The sequence below is a fragment of the Epinephelus moara genome, chromosome 21, assembly GCF_006386435.1.
Source record: "Epinephelus moara isolate mb chromosome 21, YSFRI_EMoa_1.0, whole genome shotgun sequence".
Lineage (NCBI taxonomy): Eukaryota > Metazoa > Chordata > Actinopteri > Perciformes > Serranidae > Epinephelus > Epinephelus moara.
In genome coordinates this window covers 36064930-36079942 of record NC_065526.1, presented here as the reverse complement: position 1 = coordinate 36079942, position 15013 = coordinate 36064930, and the positions used below count along the sequence as shown (strand labels likewise).

At 40.5% G+C, this 15013-nt stretch overlaps 1 protein-coding gene across 1 annotated transcript; it reads left to right on the top strand.

Annotated features, from left to right (window-relative positions):
• The first annotated feature begins 534 nt into the window (after positions 1-534).
• Positions 535-14662, top strand: LOC126383289 (myosin-7-like). Its single transcript, XM_050033803.1, has 35 exons — positions 535-2844; positions 2955-3098; positions 3232-3702; positions 3841-3933; positions 4018-4081; positions 4176-4274; positions 4383-4486; positions 4574-4712; positions 4827-4945; positions 5029-5178; positions 5273-5443; positions 5534-5843; positions 5989-6062; positions 6626-6831; positions 7300-7423; positions 7731-7867; positions 8235-8490; positions 8578-8820; positions 8989-9165; positions 9275-9420; positions 9508-9598; positions 9671-10060; positions 10185-10311; positions 10388-10506; positions 10582-10778; positions 10861-11044; positions 11129-11294; positions 11379-11503; positions 11604-11912; positions 11999-12202; positions 12308-12604; positions 12720-12824; positions 12921-13016; positions 13117-13251; positions 14554-14662. Exons 1-35 carry the CDS (start codon positions 2644-2646, stop codon positions 14572-14574), a joined length of 5994 nt encoding a protein of 1997 aa, XP_049889760.1. The 5' UTR covers positions 535-2643; the 3' UTR covers positions 14575-14662.
• The last annotated feature ends 351 nt before the right edge of the window (positions 14663-15013 follow it).

Genomic DNA, 15013 nt, shown 5'->3' with positions numbered 1-15013 from the left:
CAAGTTCTTACACTGTTAGATGGAGCAAAGTGAAGGGTGGATATCAGCTTGGCACTTGTTTAGGGCTGCATGTTGACCTTGATCTCACATGGCCTTGTCCTTCCAAGGCTTTAGATATCTGCGGAGGGATTACAACATAAGAAATAAACTGCATGGTGTTATTCTTTCTCACCCACATGCTAACACTATCTATGTAAGCCATGTCCTTGTTTATGTTCCTGCTGATCCCTTTACTTACCAACCTTTTAACATCATGACCCTTGTGCTATAGATTCCTCTTTGTCAACTGCTTAACATGTACAACTATGGTGATCAGACATACTTGATGAATAATTAGCAGACAGCAGCAATAATATCATATCAAGGTGACACCACTCGTTCTTTCCATCAAAGATTTGAGCTGTCAACAGTTGGCCTCACCTTAGAGGAGTCTGGTTACAACTCTGTTCCAAAACAGTAAGAAGGGGATGAAAGCCAGGAAGGAGACACAAATCAGAAGGTTTCCACAGGGATCTGGACAGCTGAGAATGAGAATGAGGCCAACGATGTGAAAGCAATTTCTGATCAACTCTTACAAGGTCCACTCGTTCTTATTTTATAGGAGCATAAATGGCTTCAACTGTTAAGGGCTAAGAGTGGACAGATATCTATATTCTATGAAAGAAGGACAAAAAAACAAACAAAAAAATTTCTCCTCAAAGCAGTGGTTACTTGAATGTGTTTTGATGCATGTTCCATAACTGTAAACTGAGAAAAGGCTATGGCAGGGAGTCAAAAGGAAATCACTTTGTATATACTGCATGAATTCAAACCACCACCATCAAATATTACATTCAATAATGGGATGAAAATGAAAAATGTATGCAACGTGTGGTCTATAATAAAGGGTAAAGGTATATTTTCAGTGCCATGCACCTGTTACCCTTCATCCATCATGATATCAGATACTGCACTTAAGCTATACCGCTGCCCCTCACAATCAGAGAGAAAAAATCCAGTCAAGAATTTCACAGGGTTATCTTTGTCCTCAAGGCCAAAGGAGAGGGAACAATGCCATGACGACACCATGAGACAAAGGGTGTAGACCTAGCTGGGCACAACAGTGATGAGTGATAATTCAAAGTCCCTGACCTTAGCTCTCACTCTACAACAGCTGCCACACTTGTCTCAGCAGAGGCTGTAGAAATTTCTCCTTCACATGACTGACCTTCACTGAACTTTATCTTTTTGATTAAGAGTGTTAACATGGCAAGTCCAGAGCTGCTCTCAAAGCACAATGTTTGAAGAGCTAATCGTATAAAGACATTAATCTTTCTTGTCTATCACCCGTCTGTTTGAGATTTAGAAGAGAAACACTGAATCGACTGGTGCTCTAAGGAGGAAAGGAAGAATCACAGAAATGGATTCTGTTTTTTCTCCACAATGTGAATTTAAATTGGCTGTTTGAAACCTTGCCATGTTTTAGTTTTTCCAGTTTTCATTATCTTACCCAAATCAAAATATACTGCATAACCATAACAGGTTAATATTATAAGCTCACCAGTTCATTCCATTCATCATTAAAACATAATAATTAACCTTACTTCACAAAACAAGACAGGGTTTAACACAATTTGAATTAAACATTTAAATGGCCTTTCAGAGAATTACTCTTTAATATGTAAAATACTAAATAAAAGTATAATATATAAAATAGAAGTCAAAAACTACAAAGCTAAATACTGAAACAATAAAATCACTTGAGACTTAATTGAATGAAGTCAGTAGCTAGTGAGACATTATATAAATAAAACAACCTGTTATAATTTATCTGAATAAAAGAAGAGTCACTTGATATCAAGCCTGTCCCTGACCCCCCCCCCTCTTCCCCACCCCTTTTATTGTACCATGTATTGTCCTCCCCTTGTTTGTCACAAGGTGAAAGCAACAAATAGCAGCAGTGAATCCTTTCTCCAAAAATTCATCCCATATTTGGTGGATAAACAACCTTTATTAGTGGAGGGACGGCTGTTGCAGACACGGGGCTGCATCTCTTCATTCGATTTAAGTTGAGAGTCAAAGGTAAGCAAAACAGTTATATCTGGGGTATGGTGAAGTAAATAGAAAATGTTTTGTGTAATTTTAAGTAATATATTTCACATGTAAATCATGTTCTTTGCTGGTGTGAACACATGGTAATAGTATGGTAGTTGTAATGCAATAATGTTTTTTTCTGTAACCTGATTTGAACAGCAAGATCCTGACTGACCATCGTTTCCTTTGAACACCAACCAACCCCAGGTAGAAGCCACTTTTGATTCTATCTGAGAAGTCTTAAATCATGATGACCATACCCTCAACTTTAGTCAGGACTTACAGTCAATGTTGTTTATGTACAGTTGTTGAAGTTCAACTGAGACATGATTTAAAAGTCAGTTGCATACTAAAAAGACAGTTTATACTTGCACTGTAGTACTGTGCTGGTAACTTGTCATTATTGCACATGTGGTGTGCTGATGGCGAATGTATTGCATGAAAAGTTATGACATAAGTCCTGTTGTACACACTGTGTAATAAATCTGAATGCTGCCTATACCGGTATGTTAATAGTAACACTGTCATCATTCATGGCTCAACATTTGTAAATTTGTAACAGGTTAAAAAATGGGTGACGCCGCCATGAAAGAGTTTGGGACAGCTGCTTCTTTTCTAAGAAAGTCAGACAAGGAGCGTCTGGAGGCCCAGACTCGTCCATTTGACATGAAGAAGGAATGTTTCGTTCCTGACCCACAGGTTGAGTACGTCAGAGCTTCCATCACAAGTCGTGACGGTGACAAAGTCACTGCTCAAACTGAATTTGGAAAGGTAGATACATTTCATGTTGTGCAGCAGAATGCTGATGTACACATTTCTTGAGAAGCATCTGGTAAGGTTACGACCAATTTGACTCTAAAATGTATTATTTTCTTTCCTAGACTGTGACAGTGAAGGAGTGTGATATACACCCTCAAAACCCACCAAAGTTTGATAAAATTGAAGACATGGCGATGTTCACCTTCCTCCATGAGCCTGCTGTGCTGTTTAACCTCAAAGAGCGTTATGCAGCATGGATGATTTACGTAAGACACTAAATCTGTAACATAAAACTTTACCTTCATTGATACAGCACTGATTAATGAGCAACATCCTTATGACTAATTGATGCATTATGGTGTCTTTCTATTATCTGTTACTCTTCTCTTACTATGGCAGACCTACTCTGGGCTCTTCTGTGTGACTGTCAACCCCTACAAGTGGCTGCCAGTCTACAACCAAGAGGTGGTTGTTGCCTACAGAGGAAAGAAGAGGAGTGAAGCTCCTCCTCATATCTTCTCCATCTCTGACAATGCCTACCAGTACATGCTGACAGGTAAAACATCTATTTTAGCCTTCATTTTGTTCAAAAGCTCTGATGTCATTCCATTTTTCACTGATAATTTGAAAATCTCTTCTGCTGACAGACAGAGAAAACCAGTCAATCCTTATCACGTAAGTTACACAGAGGAAAAAAAAAAAATCTCTCCAGTAGTTAATGGTTATGGAACTTGGACTAAAACTTTCTGTCTCTCTTTCAGTGGAGAATCTGGTGCTGGAAAGACTGTAAACACCAAGCGTGTCATTCAGTACTTTGCCAGCATTGCTGCTGCTCCGGGTGCGAAGAAAGACCAAGCTGCTGAAAAGAAGGTGTGTATTACATACATAGTTCTTAATATAATACAATCAAAACATCAATTGTAAATTATTCAGTTTAAATACGTAGGTCAGTCAAGTTCTACCTCAAAGTGGCAGTAACCCTGAAGTGTCTTTATTTGACAAACTCAGGGTACCCTGGAGGATCAAATCATTCAGGCTAACCCTGCTCTGGAGGCCTTTGGGAATGCCAAGACCATCAGGAATGACAACTCCTCCAGATTTGTGAGTGTTTGTGGGATTGCAAATGTTAATTACTGAATTAAAGGGAATCAACTGGACTAAAATGAGTGGCTCTCTTCCTCTTAGGGTAAATTTATCCGCATTCATTTTGACAACCGAGGAAAGCTGGCCTCTGCTGATATTGAAACTTGTAGGTAACATGGTTTATGTAGCAAATTTTAAGTTCTTACTTATGAACTTATATACCACAATATGCATCACAATAACAATGATTTCTCTCACAGACCTCCTGGAGAAGTCTCGTGTGACCTTCCAGCTCAAAGCTGAGAGGGACTACCACATTTTCTACCAGATCTTGTCTCAGCAAAAGCCAGAACTTCTGGGTATATAACTGACAAAATTGCTGTTAATCTCAAGAGCCATTGAAAGTTATTACTGTATTTCAATACAGTAAGATATTTTATAACACTTTTTTGTCATTCTCTCCACAGAAATGTTGCTTATTACCAACAACCCCTATGACTACGCCTTCATCTCCCAAGGAGAGACGACAGTAGCCTCCATCAATGATTCTGAAGAGCTGATGGCCACTGATGTGAGCTGAATCTTTAAATCAAATATAGATTTATACATCAACTTTTACTATGCCAGAAATGAATTTTTGATCTTATACCTTTTTCAGGACGCCTTTGATGTGCTGGGTTTCACTCAAGAGGAGAAGAATGGCATTTACAAGCTGACTGGTGCCATCATGCATCATGGCAATATGAAGTTCAAGCAGAAGCAGCGAGAGGAACAGGCTGAGGCTGATGGCACTGAAGGTGAGAGATGGTTTTTGACACAAACTACAACAGTGCTGAAGGAATCGAGGATAAGATAATGATGAGGACCTTAAATGAAGAAATGACTGAATTAATACCATAACTTCTCAACAGTTGCTGACAAAGTTGCATATCTGATGGGCCTGAACTCTGCCGACCTCATCAAAGGTCTCTGTCACCCTAAAGTCAAAGTAGGAAATGAGTGGGTCACCAAGGGACAAAATGTCGCTCAGGTGAGAGAATATCAACGTTTCAATTCAATTCCCAAATAAGGTCCAGAAAATCAAAGTAAGGTGTACTCATATTTCCTTGTTAGGTATACTATGCGGTGGGTGCACTGTCTAAGTCAGTATATGAGAAGATGTTTCTGTGGATGGTGGTGAGAATTAACCAGTCCCTGGACACCAAGCAGCCCCGTCAGTACTTCATTGGTGTACTGGACATTGCTGGATTTGAGATCTTTGATGTAAGTTTGTGAAAAGAATACACATGCTATATGAAGAAGTCTTTGGTTAAGCAGAAATCATAATGCCTCATACTGTGGTCCTTTTTAATTACAGTTCAACACCTTTGAGCAGCTGTGCATCAACTTCACCAATGAAAAACTGCAACAGTTTTTCAACCACCACATGTTTGTGCTGGAGCAGGAAGAGTACAAGAAAGAGGGCATTGAATGGACTTTCATAGATTTTGGGATGGACTTGCAGGCCTGCATTGACCTGATTGAAAAGGTGAGATACTGGACTATTACATGTCCAGACAAACATAAAGATTGACTGAAAATATTGTGATTGTTTTTTTCAATATTTTTGTCCCCTCAGCCCATGGGTATCATGTCCATCCTTGAAGAGGAGTGCATGTTCCCCAAAGCTTCTGATACCACCTTTAAAGCTAAGCTCTATGACAACCATCTGGGGAAATCTGCCAATTTCCAGAAGCCCAGAATTGTCAAAGGGAAAGCAGAGGCCCATTTTGCCCTGATGCACTATGCTGGAACTGTTGATTATAATATCAACAACTGGCTGGTGAAGAACAAGGATCCTCTGAATGAGACCGTTGTTGGACTCTACCAGAAGTCTAATCTCAAGCTGTTAGCTACCCTCTTTGCAAATTATGCAGGAGCTGATTCAGGTATGAATAAACCCAATGTATTGCCCTGACCTCCACTGGGAATGTCAATATTTTATCAAATGTGTCATAGTGAGAACTGTCAAATTGAATAATTTATTCCAGTGTCTGGAAATGCAGTCTAATGAGTTTGTTATTGGTTTATTAGCTGAAGGTGGAAAAGGCAAAGGAGGAAGCAAGAAGAAGGGTTCATCCTTCCAAACTGTGTCTGCCTTGCACAGGGTTAGTAAAAACACATAAATATGTGTAAATGGCTAATTTATACACAAACCAGTGCAACCGACACTTAAAGGCGCTGTATGTAAGAATGTGGCCAAAATGGTTACTGCACTCAAATTCAAAATACTGTCGCGAGTCGTGTCCGCTCCCCTACAGATTCGAGGTTGCTGGACTGATTTGTTTGCCCATGGGCGGCTGTCTTGGCAGGGCCGCGTCGCCGCGTCCTTGATCTTCGGTTTTCCAGCTGACTGTTCAAGCAAGTCCGGCTTCTCTGCTGCTAACGCTGCTGCCAGGATACAGCTGAGGAGACTGCTAATGCTATGTACTGGGACACTGCTAATGCTGCTTGCTGTGCTGCTGTAGCTCAGTTGTAACTTTAACTGATGCTGAGACTCTACTGACTGCATGACTGGTAGACGGTGGGGGGTGGTGCAACAGGCCAATGATGATTTTACGACTATTTGCTTTAGATTTCTTACATATAGCTCCTTTAATTTTACATTGATAATTAAGAGATGCTTATGTGTCACAATAATCACCTAAACTGGTTTTAATTACCTCCACAGGAGAACCTGAACAAGCTGATGACCAACTTGAGGTCGACTCACCCTCACTTTGTACGCTGCATCATCCCCAATGAGACCAAAACTCCTGGGGCCATGGAGAACCCTCTGGTGATGCACCAGCTACGCTGTAACGGTGTGCTGGAAGGCATCAGGATCTGCAGAAAGGGCTTCCCAAACAGGATCCTCTACGGAGATTTCAAACAGAGGTGTTTGTCAGATATATGGATGGGTGACAAATTAAAGGAAAAAAAAGTCTTCATAGCAGCTTCAAGGCGCCTTGTCATAGATTCTCTGAGCACACAGATGAAGGGATGGAAACCATTCTACCATAAAATATTCCCTCATTTAATATTTTGATGATGTAGCGAAGACTGGTGTCTAATTCGTTGCTCCAAAAATCTCCAATATGTGTTCAATTTGGTCGAGATCCGGTGACTGTAAAGACCACAGCATATGATTCACATAATTTTGATACTGTTGAAACCATATAGGGAATCTTCATGCCCTGTTTGCATTTGTTATGTATCCCTTCTTAACTTTTGCTTTTGTTTGTCACCTAATAAACCATTCTACTAATTACCAGTGATAAATATTTAGTTTAACATATTTTGGTAGTCTGATATTTTATAAAACATTAAATATAACAAAAATTATTCTTTATCTTCATCACAAAGATACCGCATCTTGAATCCAAGTGCTATCCCTGAAGGACAGTTCATTGATAACAAAAAAGCTTCAGAGAAGCTTTTGGGCTCCCTGGATATAGACCATACTCAGTACAGACTCGGACACACCAAGGTAAGCATTAGTGAAATACATTTTGGCATGTATCATTAGCATATGTCTCAGTGTAAAAAGAAAATGTCCAGGGTGACATAGTATTTTGTTTTTTTTTTGTCATTTTCAATTGACCACAATTCTACAATTATAGGCAATTGTTAGATCTCTTTTTTCAGCTACACCTCCTTTAATTCAAAATATAACTATCTATGTGATAACATTCAGTAAGGTTTTTGTAATGGACTAGGTCTGAACCATTATCTTGAACGCACATACACACTCTCCATGTGGGTAATTTGTGCTTGCTACTGTTTGCAAAAATCAGGTGTTCTTTAAAGCTGGGCTGCTTGGTCTGCTAGAGGAGATGAGAGATGACCGCTTAGCTCTCATCATCACCAGGATCCAGGCAAGGTCACGAGGTGTTCTGGCAAGAATTGAATTCCAGAAAATTGTAGAACGCAGGTATGTGCACAAAATTAATAAAAATCCAATCGATTTCATTATCATGGGCACAAGCAGGGTCAGTGGAATGAAAAAGATTCAAGGTGGCATTTAAGATTATGGCTTTCTGCATCAATATCTCACTATACCAGAATTACTGAATTAGGCACAAACTAAATCAAGTGAATGATACAAAGGTATTCTCCAGGTGCCTTCACAGATTTAAAGGTGACCTTTCATTTCTCATACTGAGGACTGACTTAATGTGCATACTAAATACAGATAAATTTGTATTAAATAACAAGTACAGTACATGCAGAAAACGACTAATTGTACCACTTGTATTGCTCTGCAACATTATAACATCTTTATGAATCAATGTCCACAGGGACGCACTACTTGTGATCCAGTGGAACATCCGTGCCTTCATGGGGGTCAAAAATTGGCCCTGGATGAAGCTGTACTTCAAGATTAAACCTCTATTGAAATCAGCAGAGACTGAAAAGGAGATGGCCAACATGAAGGAAGAGTTTGCCAAACTAAAAGAGGCTTACGCAAAATCTGAAGCCCGCAAGAAGGAACTCGAAGAAAAAATGGTCTCTCTTCTCCAAGAGAAGAATGACCTGCAGCTTCAAGTTCAATCTGTATGTTTACAATTTGTCAGCATAACAAATAACAAAATCAAACCAAGTCAGCTCATGTCTAATGCTGTACCTTTAAAATAATAACAGGAGCAAGATAATCTGTGTGATGCTGAAGAAAGATGCGAGGGGCTGATCAAGAGCAAGATCCAGCTGGAGGCAAAAATCAAAGAGCTGTCAGAGAGACTAGAGGATGAGGAGGAGTTGAATGCTGAACTGACTGCTAAGAAGAGGAAACTGGAGGATGAGTGCTCTGAGCTGAAGAAAGACATTGATGACTTAGAGTTAACTCTGGCTAAAGTGGAGAAAGAGAAGCACGCCACTGAGAACAAGGTACTATTAAAACTGAGATATGCTTTACAGACAATGTTTTTAAGGCTTCTCTGATTGTTCATGCTCTAAAATGGCAACTTTTTCATATGAATTATTACTTCTGTTGTATAGAAATTGGCACATGGGTCTGGGATTTTTGACTGAAAATTCAAATTTTACATGCAACAGGTGAAGAACCTGGTCGAAGAGATGGCTGCTCAGGATGAAATCATTGCTAAGTTGACAAAGGAAAAGAAAGCCTTACAGGAAGCTCATCAGCAAACACTGGATGATCTGCAGAGTGAAGAAGACAAAGTCAATACTCTGACGAAGGCCAAGGTTAAGCTGGAGCAGCAAGTTGATGATGTAAGAACATAAACAAGGATGTGTTGGCATATTTCACTGTCACTTAAATACAAACACTGAATATTGTGGATAAATTAAACCGAAAGGCTGTAATTATCATCCACTACAGCTTGAAGGGTCCCTAGAGCAAGAGAAGAAAGTACGCATGGATCTTGAGAGAGCAAAACGAAAGCTTGAGGGAGACCTGAAGTTAGCTCATGAGTGTGTCATGGACCTGGAAAATGACAAGCAGCAACTCGAAGAGAGGCTGAAAAAGTAACATGAAAACAACATTTGTGTACACATGAATAGATTTAAAACTTAGTGTCAGCTGGTACATTTTTCATTATTCTATACCCACAGGAAAGATTTTGAAATCAGCCAACTCAATGGCAAAATAGAAGATGAACAAGTGATGAGTGCCCAGCTCCAGAAAAAATTGAAGGAGTTACAGGTAATATTAAATAAGAAGAAGATAGTCAGTTTTCAAGGATGTGATATTTGGCTAATGCTGATTTTGGTCTAGGCCCGCATTGAGGAGCTGGAGGAAGAGCTTGAGGCAGAACGAGCTGCCCGAGCCAAGGTGGAGAAGCAGAGAGCAGACTTGTCCAGAGAGCTGGAGGAGATCAGTGAGAGGTTGGAGGAGGCTGGTGGAGCAACAACTGTCCAGATTGAGATGAACAAGAAGAGGGAGGCTGAGTTCCAGAAACTCCGCAGAGACCTTGAAGAGGCCACTCTGCAGCATGAAGCCACTGCTGCCACTCTCAGGAAGAAACAAGCTGACAGTGTTGCTGATCTGGGAGAGCAGATCGACAACCTGCAGAGAGTCAAGCAGAAACTGGAGAAGGAGAAGAGTGAGCTCAGACTGGAGCTGGATGATGTCGTCTCCAATATGGAGCAGATTGTTAAGACAAAGGTATAACATTTTGTTAAGCTTTTTTCTACCTACTGGTTGATGAACATTTTATTTTGTTAGTCTAAACCACCTTTTATATTTTTGAGGTAGGTCATGTGCCAGTGTTAATGTTTTTTCTTTCCAGAACAATTTGGAGAAAATGTGCCGGTCTCTGGAAGACCAGATGAATGAATATAAAACAAGGGCAGAGGAAGGACAGCGTACCATCAATGACTTCACCATGCAGAAAGCAAAGCTTCAGACTGAGAATGGTATGATTTTGATTTAAGCAGTGTGTTTTGTGTGGGATATTATGAAGTACTCATTTGGCTCTTCCATCAAAATTAGGTGAACTTTCAAGGAGGCTTGAGGAAAAGGATTCCCTGGTGTCTCAACTAACCAGAGGAAAACAGTCCTACACTCAACAACTTGAAGACCTAAAAAGACAGCTAGAGGAGGAAGTCAAGGTAGCAACCAAATACCAGTGAGAACTTGGTACAGATGTTGGTATAAAGATGCACTGAGATATGCTTTCATTTCAGGCCAAGAATGCTTTAGCCCATGCAGTGCAGTCTGCACGTCATGACTGTGACCTGCTCAGGGAGCAGTATGAGGAGGAGCAGGAGGCCAAGGCTGAACTTCAGCGCAGCATGTCCAAGGCCAACTCTGAGGTGGCTCAGTGGAGAACTAAGTACGAAACTGATGCCATCCAGAGAACTGAGGAACTAGAGGAGGCTAAGTGAGTAAAAATGTATTTTCACTCCAACAATTTGGCAAAGTTTAAAAGCAATTAACCATGAATGAATTCTGTCATAATGCAGAAAGAAGCTGGCTCAGCGTCTGCAGGAGGCCGAGGAGGCTGTTGAAGCAGTGAATGCTAAATGTTCCTCTCTGGAGAAGACCAAACACAGGCTGCAGAATGAGATTGAAGATCTCATGGTGGATGTGGAGAGGTCTAATGCTGCTGCTGCTGCTCTGGACAAGAAGCAAAGAAACTTTGACAAGGTTAAATTTAAAAATCATTTGGCATTTTTACTCTTTTAGTTGAAGAATGACAGTGTAATTGACCTTGAAGCACACATATTTCAGATCTTGGCAGAATGGAAACAGAAGTATGAAGAGTCTCAAACAGAGCTGGAGAGCTCTCAGAAGGAAGCCAGGTCTCTGAGCACTGAGCTCTTCAAACTAAAGAACTCCTATGAAGAATCTCTTGAACATCTGGAGACCATGAAGAGAGAGAATAAGAATCTGCAGGGTAAGGGTGACACCAGCTCACGCCTCCATTGAAGAATTTGTTGTCATGGGTAAACCAGTGATAATGTTACATTTTGTTTCTCAGAGGAAATATCTGACCTCACTGAGCAAATTGGTGAGAGTGGAAAGAGCATTCATGAACTTGAGAAGATGCGAAAACAATTGGAACAAGAGAAGTCTGAGATACAAACAGCCCTGGAGGAAGCAGAGGTGTGATGAATTCAAAGTGCTCATGGTGAACCTTAAGAACATTTTTTAATATTGGTAATAACTTGAAATATATTTCATTTTCATTCTTATTTCATGACAGGCCTCACTGGAGCATGAGGAAGGGAAGATTCTCAGAGCCCAGCTTGAGTTTAACCAGATTAAGGCTGATATTGAGCGCAAGCTGTCTGAAAAAGATGAAGAGATGGAGCAAGCAAAGAGAAACCAACAGCGTATGGTGGATACTCTTCAGAGCTCTCTTGAGGCCGAGACTCGAAGCAGGAATGAGGCCCTCCGTTTGAAGAAGAAGATGGAGGGAGACCTCAATGAGATGGAGATTCAGCTGAGCCAGGCCAACAGGCAGGCATCCGAGGCTCAGAAACAACTTAAGGCTGTTCATGCACATCTGAAGGTTTGCATTTTTTTTTAAAGAACACCTGACATAGTATGTTATTAATTGATTTACCTTGCTGCACAATAAATGTCCCACTCTTCCAGGATGCTCAACTCCAGCTCGATGACTCTCTTCGAGCCAATGATGATCTAAAGGAAAACATTGCTATCGTTGAGAGACGCAACAACCTGCTTCAGGCCGAAGTGGAGGAGCTCAGGGCTGCTCTGGAGCAAGCTGAGAGAAGTCGCAAACTTGCTGAGCAAGAGCTGCTGGACGTTAGTGAAAGGGTGCAGCTACTGCACTCACAGGTGAGATGCAGCAATCATCAATACATTCTAGTGTGTTTGTTTTACATTCACTGTTTTCACAATGGAAATACCACTATTAATTATTAATTTACTTTGTCAAATTAGAATACTAGTCTGATAAATCAAAAGAAGAAGCTGGAGGCTGATACTGCCCAGCTTCAGACTGAAGTAGAAGATGCAGTACAAGAGTGCAGAAATGCTGAAGAGAAGGCCAAGAAGGCCATTACTGATGCTGCCATGATGGCAGAGGAGCTGAAGAAAGAGCAGGACACCAGTGCTCACCTGGAGCGTATGAAGAAGAACATGGAGCAAACCATCAAAGACCTGCAGCACCGTCTGGATGAAGCTGAACAGATCGCCATGAAGGGAGGAAGAAAGCAGTTGCAGAAGCTCGAGGCCAGGGTGAGTATAAGTTGGCTCTTTGGCTTCTTGCATCACTCAAATATGTAAAGTCAATAGCTGCTCTAGGTGAAGCGCAGAGGTGCTGGCTGACTTTTGTTTTGACAACATTCTACAGGTCAAGGAACTTGAAAATGAGGTGGAAAATGAACAAAAAAAGGCCAGTGAGGCTTACAAGGGAGTGAAAAAGTATGAAAGACGTATCAAGGAGATTACCTATCAGGTAACTTTGAATCTGGAACAAAGCCTGTTTATGCTTTGGATATTATATTCAGAATCAATATGTACATATTATTATTTACTTGTTTGCACAATTTAGTCAGAAGAAGACCGAAAAAATCTAGTACGTCTTCAAGATTTGGTGGACAAGCTGCAGCTTAAGGTCAAATCCTATAAGAGGGCTTCGGAAGAGGCTGTAAGTAAGATTTAAATGCAAAACTAAGATCTTACCAGTGAAACTATATATTATCTGAGCATATATTATAAGTACCATACATGTTGTGTTTGTTCTTCAGGAGGAACAGGCCAACAATAATCTAACCAAGTATCGCAAGATTCAACATGAGCTTGATGAAGCCGAAGAGAGGGCCGACATCGCCGAGTCTCAGGTCAACAAGCTACGTGCCAAGAGCCGTGAGGTGGGGTTAAAGGTCAGTATACACATATTGCACCTACTAGAGGTGCACCAATATGAATTTTTTTCAACTGATACCAATAACTGATAATTACCTGCTTCTCATGGCCAATAACCAATATGATAACCAATAATTCCACATTTTTGTTTTTTGAAAAAGAAGTGTAAAACCTGTAGTTAATGTACACCTGCGGGTAAGAAAGGCTAAGATGTAGTGAGAAAGTATGGATGAGTTAATATTCCATAGCCCTGACAAGAAACAGAAAAACAAAGAACAGTTGTGACTCTCTACTACCTGCCAACATTAGGCTGTGAAAAAGAGGGAGATTTTCTGGGGTATTGTCAAATAGCCTACCCTCAAAGCCCCTGCCCCCATATATTCCCACACTACAGATGAACATAATAAATACAAGGATGTTCAAGTAAAATTACTTTTAATCAGTATCAAATTTATAGTTAACAGTGAGAGAGAGACAGATTATGAAGCCCAGTGTTACTTTGTAATTCTCAGTAAAGTATATAAACTACACTGCAGAGTGGAGTCTCTACTAACAGAAACAAACAATGACAGCTGATTCATGTGAACAGGTTGAATGCGCGTCGGCAGGTCCGCCTTACATCTGGTGTATGAAATGTTTATATCATCGCGCTGCATTTTTATAAACACACCCTGGTGTCATCCCACCAACCCACGACAGACTAGCCTACAACCACCAAGTAGAATAGCGATGCGCTATCTAGTCAAATCACACATTAAAACTGAATGTAGGTAAACCCACAACTGTGTCTCACACACACACACACACACACGTAGCCAGAGTTTAAAGGTACATGTACTACCACCCACTGAGTCGGACTTGTAGATGCTGGCCTTGTTAAGTCAATGAAAACAGTCTGGCCTCATGTGATTGGCGCTATTTATCAGCTATAATTTTAATAATCGGAATAATGCATAATTATAGAAATGTCCCATTATCAGCCAATAATTTATCATACATTCCTAGCACATACATTCGGAAATTGGAAAAAATCTGATACTTTGCAAGTTCCCTTGACAGAAAAAATGTCACCGCGCAGTGGCAAAAATCTTGTTCACAAGCTGTACAACAACAAGACGCTGGTCTTTGTTATTTGGCAGTGGTTTTTCAGCAGGGCATTGGATATTATTACTACATTTAGAATACTACTCTGAGGGGCCTAAAGGACAAATAGTATAGGCGATATTGGTGCAATCCCTTATGACACAGGGATTGAAATAATACTATTCAATCAGAAACACATCTTACAATTTATCCTATATTTTCTTTTTTTGTTTCAGAGAGGACTTGATGGAGAGTGAAGTTTCCTCAAAAAAGATCAGTTTCTGAGGCACCTGCTGCCTGGTGTCTCCCTAAGCATGTCTTGTTCAGTAGAATAAATGTAATGTGCATCTGAAACTGTTTCTGGACTTTTCATTAACAACAGGGAGCTGTCCCCGTTGTTGCAGTCCAATCAAAAAACTCATGTAAATACATGTTAAAATGAAGAACAGTACACTTAGACACAGTCACACAGCAAAAGGGACCTGCTTTCTCTGAAGCTGTACACAACCCTTCTCTACCCTCTTCAGCTTCAGCTGCTGATGTAGCTCCCAGGATGACTGGTGAAGGCTGCACAGCCATCGGCCACTATCAAAGCCAAGTTCTGCCTATAAAGATGGTTTGTAATACTTCCTATCAATGCCAATTACCAAAGGGAACATTTTGTTATTGTGGCAGTACCTGTTCCAACATTCTAAC